This window comes from Oryzias melastigma, linkage group LG24 (genome assembly GCF_002922805.2).
Source record: "Oryzias melastigma strain HK-1 linkage group LG24, ASM292280v2, whole genome shotgun sequence".
NCBI classification, from domain to species: Eukaryota; Metazoa; Chordata; class Actinopteri; order Beloniformes; family Adrianichthyidae; genus Oryzias; species Oryzias melastigma.
This window is the reverse complement of record NC_050535.1, coordinates 21,154,148-21,161,647: the sequence shown is the minus strand read 5'-3', so window position 1 is coordinate 21,161,647 and position 7,500 is coordinate 21,154,148. Positions and strand designations below refer to the sequence as shown.

The following is a 7,500-nucleotide window of genomic DNA, read 5'->3' as shown; positions in this document are numbered from 1 at the left end:
CATCAGCTGGTAAACTGGCGGCTCTCTGTTTTCACTCAGCAGCACCAGTTTCAGGCTCTTCTGGTCCATGATTTTGATGACGTCCGCCCGGTGCATGGTGCCCAGGTTCTCTCCGGCCTCGCTGATCACCTGGATCTCTCTGTGGGGGATCTTACGGCCCACGCTGCTGATGGAGGCGTGCGCCGGAGTGTTCTTCTTCTTCTTCGCCGGAGGAGTCTTCTCTGCATCGCTGACCTCTGTGGAGAAAGGTCGGCTCCAGGAGCCGGCAAAGACGCAGAATCTTCTGCTGAGCGTCGTTGGTCGTGAAGCGGGGCTCCAGAGGGGAGGTCCGATGCTGGACGCCGTCCTGGCTGCGTGGCTCAGAAGCCACCTCACACAAACAGCAGACATGTCCTGAACAGAAAAATGAGTAGAGGTTCAACTACATGCTTTTGTCATCTTGGCGCCACCATGTGGAGACAATAAGTAAGTGATTCCAGTGAAATATTAATCCCCTGCTTGGTTGATGTTTCAACCATCAACACAGGGCGCTAACATGGTTCTTTCATCTTTGATGACATTTTCTTCATAAAATCAAACAATGAATTAAAAAAAGATAGATTTAAGCAAAAAAAAAAAAACAGTACTAGTGGATCAGCTCAGTGGCCATGTGGTAGAGTGTCCGCCCTGAGACTGGAAGGTCGTGAGTTCAAATCCCGGCTGAGTCCTACCACTCTAAAAATGGGACCCAGTGCCTCCCTGTTTGACCCTCAGCATTAAGGGGTAAGATTGGGGAGGTGGTTCCTGTGTCTGCAGCTCACCACTCCCGCAGAGGATGGGTCAAATGCAGAGAACAACTTTCACACATCTAGATGTTTGACTTTTGACTTTATATTCTTCCAACTACTGTCACTCTTCAATCACTGACCCAATTATTGTAATTCCAGCAGATTCTGAAACACAGAAAAGTAGTTTTGTCCTGATGTGCAGCATTTTACAGTAATAAAGTGCCTACACAGTCAATGTAGATCAGCATGTTTTGTTGCGCCGTTATGCAACATTTTTCAAATGTAAAGCCACTTTTCTCTGCGCCAGAATCAGCTGATTCATGATCACAAAAAAGGTTGAAGGTTTACTGTACTCCATAAACATGTATGATTTTGTCACTGGTGACAGCTCTGGTGCTAAAGGGAGGTTGGCTTCATTAAACTTTGTTAATTAATCTGGATTTATAGCAGAGCTGATTCCGTTTTCACTTGCTAGGAGTCTTCTGAAGAAAAGCTGGATGACACGTGAACTTATTTATAATAGTTTTTTATACATATATTGAAAAGCTACAAATTCAGCTGTGGCTCACTTACATGTGTGATTGCTTAGTAAGCATTCACACTATAGTGATTCTCCTGCTACTTCCCGTACGGTTTTCGGCACGTAAAAACTCAATCACACTTTCATTGATTTCAACAATCTTGGTATCAAAACATTCAGATTCTTCAGGACATTACTGCTTGTATTTTTGGCATTTATAGTTTTTGAAATATTGAGAAAAATATCCCCCACAGGAAATGAAGTCTTCAAGTTTCAAAAAGTAGAAAAGCAACAAGCATTTAAATATATTCATGGGCTATGTTTTCATCTTTTATAGTAATTTTTAAAAAATGGAGTTTAGCTAATATTTTAGCAATATACTAATGTTTTTGACTAATTCAGGAATTCTGAGGAATTTTAGGCTATTTTGGAGTTTAGCTAGTATTTAAGCAATGAGATGTTTTTTTTTTGCCTAATTTGGCATCTACTGAGGTTTTTGGGGCTAATTTTGCAGCATAGCTAATATTTAAGCAACACACTAAATATTTTTGCAAAACTGGAAGGAATTGAGGATTTTTAAGCAATTTCACAACAATTTTTAAAGAAATTTAGGTCAACTTCAACGAAATTTCCAGTCTTTTGAAAATTTAACATTCCGCAAATAGCTTTTGCATTTTTCAGCAAATCCCTTCAGCAATTAAAGTAAATTGCATCAACATTTTTAGCAAAAGCTTCAGCATCTTCAGCGACTACATTAAGTAAAAAGCATTCATTATTGCACTATTGCAGGTATTGCTTAATCTGTTTTTCCTGTTTAAAAAATGCATGAAATACATTAAGGAACCTTAAAAGCGTTCATGAAGCATTTATAATTCTACTGTCACTTCAAGCTGTTTTATGTTGGTGTTTTGCAGATGAGAACTTGATTTGCTGGTCTAACAAGCCATCTAGTGGTCACATGATGAATAAACAGGATGGAGTTACTTTGTTTATTCGTGCACTTCAGACTGGAAGTGAAAATCAACCTTTAGAACATTAAATCAAATAACTAATTTCAAAAAGCTCCATGAACAAAATGATTATTTGAACATTACAAATAATAAAAAGGGTTTTACATCTTAGAAGGAACCAAGACGTAAATAAGACTGATTTACTAAGTGGGCTATTTTTTTAAAACTATACTTTTTTTAACGTTAGTTTACTTTTTTTTTGGTTGTCTGGGAAATTTTAAATTTGCTTAACACTGATAACCTCTTTTATTGATTCTAGTGCTCTTTCTGTGTTTATTTTTCTTATAATACATAATTGCTTTTTTAAAATAAAACAATTATGATTTTGACGAAAATAAATGACAAAGTCCTCCATACGTGTAAAACACAAAGGGTAAATGTAACTGGCTCGTTTTGCACTGTTATTTGGTGATGTAAACATGAGTGTTGGTCGTATTTCTTTGACATCAAAGGGCTCCTCGACGCCACGCGGAACAGAGCTCGCGCGGAGCAGCACGAGCTCGGTAAGAGCAGCGGTCAAACCCGCGACTTTGCTCGTTTGTATCTTTATTTCTTTACTCACATAAGATCAATGTCGCGTGGAAGTGGCAGCAGGGACACTCCTCCTCCTCTTCTTCCTCTTCTTCTCTCCTAGAGTCTTCTTCGTTTGAAGATGAACGACCGCGTGGAGGAAACATGGCGGGATGTCGCCCTCTGAAGGTCCAGAATGTTCTCTTCTCCGCACATTTTAACCGTCAAAACCATAGACTGTATATAAAATAACTGGACGAAGCAAGCCCCCCTACTTCCGTGTTCCATATAGGAAGTACCACTGGGTTGCAAAAAGGCCAAAGTCCCATTGACTTACATTGAGAAACAGACAGTTATTTCTCAGTCATTTTATATGTCAGAATAATCATTCTTCCTCTGCTGCTTTCTGATTAACTTCTTTTTTCTAATCCTAATTTTTTTTAAAGATTTTTTTCCATTATCACAAGTTATTAGAGTTATAAATTGACCAATCAGATGGCTCAATAAGCGTTTGTGGGTCTGACGTCGACCGTCTGGGGGGTTTGATTGACAGATGACGGGTAGCCAATGGGAGCAGACTTCATCAATGGGTCCGTGAAGACCTTTTAACACCTACTTTACAATTCAACAATGTACCAATCATTGTCCTACTGTTGTTTTCCTCAATGGAATGTACCGATGCAGCAGTTTAAAACAACAAGAGGAGCATGCTGTGGACATTTTTAGATGAGGATTTATTCTGTAGAAATAGATTTCACTCTGAGGTTATGTGCTTTGGACTTTTTTGTTTGTTTAACGTTCGTTTTTCTTTATTTCACTGTTTTGATTGTAGCTTATAAATTATAAGTTGCGTATATGCGCATAAAATCACCAACCAAAGTTTCATCTTCTTCACTTTTCCAGCTTCAGCCTGAATTAGACGCAGCCGTCTGAGGAGCGCGAGACAAACTTGAAAGGACCTGATCGTATTTTCAAACAGAAAAAAGATCCAGCTGTTCACTTGTTAGGATGGTTATTTATTTTAAATACCGCTGAACGCGCTTCTCACGTGCATCTGATCAGACTAACGTGGCCGTGCATGTGCAGTAACGCTGCGGCGGCGTCACCCAAATGCTCCTTTTATCTCGACAAAAAGGAATAAATGTAAGTAAATCCCAAAGGACCGCTGACAGAATCAAATGTTGGAATGGTTCTCCCTCAAAGGCTTCAACAATGACTTGTACAATTCTCCGGTGTTATTAAAGTAGAAGCTGTTTACATCCGCGGTCCCATGGTAAAGGCGTAGAAAGAGGCAGACGTTTGCAATAAACTCACTCCTGATTGGCGACAGTACTTCCTGTAGATTCATGACTCAGCTATGACTCAGACCAATCGCTGAAGATGGGTTGCAAATGGCGGTATCCGTTTCAGGAATTGACGGTGAAAGCGGCGGCCTACTTTTGCGAGGAGAGGAAGTAATGCATTTCCATGGGGGACCTCAGTCCAGTGTTTTTACAGTCTATGGTCAAAACCAGAAAGTAACCAGTAAACTTTATTTAGTTGCAGAAGTTTTCTTTGACTCATATTTGATATTAACATACTAACCATTCGAAACTGCCTACAATTATACAAAATTAGTACAAAAGTAGCATGACTTAAAAAATAGATGGTTTTAGTTCACCTGGATCTAACCTTTTTGCAGCTGTTTATTGCCTCCTAATATTCTCTATACCTGGGGTGTTAAACTCAATCGCACAAGGGGCCAAAACACACTTTAGGTCACGACCAGAACAGCGTAAACATATATGAACACTAAAACTACAATTTAAAAACTTTAAAACCATAACTTTTTAACATAATTCTGAACTAGATGTATAGCATTGTGATAATGCTAGTGTGAATGCTGTAAGCTGAATTTGGCAGCTGAAAATGCTTGCGCTGATATCTGAAGAAGCTGAAGTTGACACCCTGCTAAAATATTAGCACAATGTCAAAACAGCCGAAAAAATACTTAGGTAAGCCAAAACAGCTATTATCCATCTGAAAAACGTAGCTAAACTTAAAAAGAGCCTAAAAGAACTAGAAAAAAAGGCCTAAATTAGCCAAAACAGCTATTTCATGGAGGACAAGTAGATCTTCGTCTGCTAATGCACTTTTTTAAAAGTTACGTTTTAGTTTATAACTTTTCCATGGAGAATTTCATTTTTCTCCTTAATGTGTTTAAATCATCTTTTCCTTTTGGACTTTCCCTTCAGGGACTCCACAGCCAATGAGTTTCCTCCGTCTAACCGTCTTCTGCATCCTTTCCTCTTCTTTGTTCACTGCATCCATAAACCTCCTCTTTGGTCTTCCTCTAGACCTCTTTCCTGGCAGCTCTAGACTCAGCATCCTTCTACCAATATGTCTCTCCTCTAAACATATCCAAACCATCTCAGTCTGGCCTCTCTGACTTTATCTCCAAAACCTCTAACATGTGCTGTCCCTCTGATGTATTCATTCCTGATCCTATCCATCCTGGTCACTCCCAAAGAGAACCTCAGCATCTTCGTCTCTGCTACCTCCAGCTCTGCTTCCTGTAATTTCTTCAGTCTCACTGTTTCATGGCTGCTATCAGTAAAAATCACAAAATCGTCTTCAACCATCACAGTCCATGGAGATTCCTGTCTAATTGGAAGATAAAACGACATTTTTGTGCAACTCAAAATGTTAACTGTACTTTTATTCGTCTATGCACATTACTAACATGAAATATAGACACAATAGATCAAAGTATATCAACTGATATGTTCTGATATTTTTCTACAGGTTGTTTAGTAGAATGACTTTAGAAAATATAGGTCATGTTTTGGTGTGCCACCCCTAAATTTAAAGTGGCCCCCCAGCGGCCACCCCCAGGAAAAAAGTCTGGAGGCGCCACTGAATCTAAGCAGAAGCAACAAAATGTAAATGATTAAAGTAAATGAACCAATGATACAAAACCATCATTTATTCAGATTGTTTTTTTCTTCAAACCCAAACAGCCACAATGGAGGAGGGAAAGAGCTGCATGTGGCTCCAGAGCCTCAGGTTGGAGATCTCTGATCTAGTGTCATAATCCATTTATGTTCTGCTGAACAAGACCGCGCTTAGCGCCCCCCACCCAGCGTGCGTACATAGCGCACTTATGGGCGCGCTAGCAATATAGCTCAAAGCACCCCCACCTTGCGGCGACTGTGCCCGCGCACAGGACATCTCCATCCTTCCGCTTGCGGCTTTACGCACAGCACATCTCCACCTTTCCGCGTGCGCCTTTACGCACAGGACATCTCCATCCTTCCGCGTGCGCCTTTACGCACAGCACATCTCCGTCCTTCCACGTGCGCGCCCGCGGGGCGGGGAAAGAGAAAAAAGTAGAACAGACTAGAGTAATCATAAAAAAGAGCGCGCCTCTTTTTAAAAAGTCAGAAGGGTAAAAGAGTCACGAAGGTGCGTCGTCATCCATGACTGTTGTCACGGTAGATTGGGATTAGATTAGATTAGATCGCTTTGGGTGGCGATGAATTTAAGCCACCCAAAATGTTAACAAGTGAAGTGGATGAGTGACCGCAGCTTCTGTCATGTGTGATACGGTGAAAACCGGCCGCTCAGCTGATCTCTCCCGCCGGAGCGGTGCTCCGCCTCCAACTCTTTTACCGGAACCGGAGCGTTCCAGTTTACGTTCACCCCTGGTGAAAGTAAGCCAGAATACTCCAGATCCAGGTGGATTTCAGGTCTGCCCACAGGTGGGGGCGTGTCTGTTGACTCTGCTGCTCGTCTGTCATTACAGCAGCAGACGGGACTTTCGCGGAGAAATGCTGAGTTTCCGCGATTCTTTGACAATGGTAGTTTTTGTAGTAAACTCGTGTCGGACCCCATAACATACTAAAATAATCATCTGTTTCCTCCATCTGGGATTTGTAATAGCAGACAGCTTCGATTTCGCTCTACCTCTCCCTCCACCGCGGCAGCTCTGCTCTGGCTTGCAGCCGTCAGATCAAATTTCATCTTCCCCCTTTTATTAAATTTAAAGATTAATTTAAATTAATCATTACGAAACTATGACGTCCAACTTATAACAACAGCATTAAAAACAGCTTATAAAAATTTAATAAATAAATATAACTTTCACCAAGTGGGAGGAAGCAGCATTCAGGTCCCGCAGCCTTTGCGGCCCTCAGGTTCAGGACAGAATTTTTTTCCGGGGGCCACAAGGGGGCGCTCACAGACCAAGAATGGGCCGCAGCCCCATTGTTAAGAATAACTGGTTTAAAGCCGGCCCCTGATTGGTCGGTTTAAAGCTGGCTCCTGATTGGTCAATTTAAAGCTGGCTCCTGATTGGTAGGTTTAAAGCTGGCTCCTGATTCGCCGGTTAAAAGCTTAGCCCTGATTGGCTGGTTTAAAGCCAGCTCCTTATTGGTCGGTTTAAATCTGGCTCCTGATTGGTCGGTTTAAAGCTGGCTCCTGATTGGTCGGTTTAAAGCTGGCTCCTGATTGGTCGGTTTAAAGCCGGCTCCTGATTGGCCGGTTTAAAGCTGGCTCCTGATTGGTCGGTTTAAAGCCCGCTCCTGATTGGTCGCTTTAAAGCCGGCTCCTGATTGGTGGGTTTAAAGCTGGCTCCTGATTGGTCGGTTTAAAGCCGGCTCCTGATTGGCCGGTTTAAAGCTGGCTCCTGATTGGTTGGTTTAAAGGTGGCTCC

At 41.6% G+C, this 7,500-nt stretch overlaps 2 protein-coding genes across 2 annotated transcripts in view; one reads left to right on the top strand and one right to left on the bottom strand.

Annotated features, from left to right (window-relative positions):
- Nucleotides 1-3,023, bottom strand: part of mtif3 (mitochondrial translational initiation factor 3) — a 5,855-nt gene extending 2,832 nt beyond the window's left edge. Inside the window, exons 1-2 of the mRNA XM_024290617.2 lie at nt 2,860-3,023; nt 1-393 (exon numbers count right to left, since the gene is read on the bottom strand). The exon at nt 1-393 is cut by the window's left edge and continues 61 nt beyond it. Coding sequence (XP_024146385.1) covers nt 1-390 — 390 coding nt within the window. The 5' untranslated portion in view covers nt 391-393; nt 2,860-3,023. The remainder of the gene's footprint in view (nt 394-2,859) is intronic.
- Nucleotides 2,850-7,500, top strand: part of actc1a (actin alpha cardiac muscle 1a) — a 25,270-nt gene continuing 20,619 nt past the window's right edge. The window contains exon 1 of the mRNA XM_024290615.2: nt 2,850-2,996. The gene's annotated coding sequence lies outside the window, so the exon portion shown is untranslated. The remainder of the gene's footprint in view (nt 2,997-7,500) is intronic.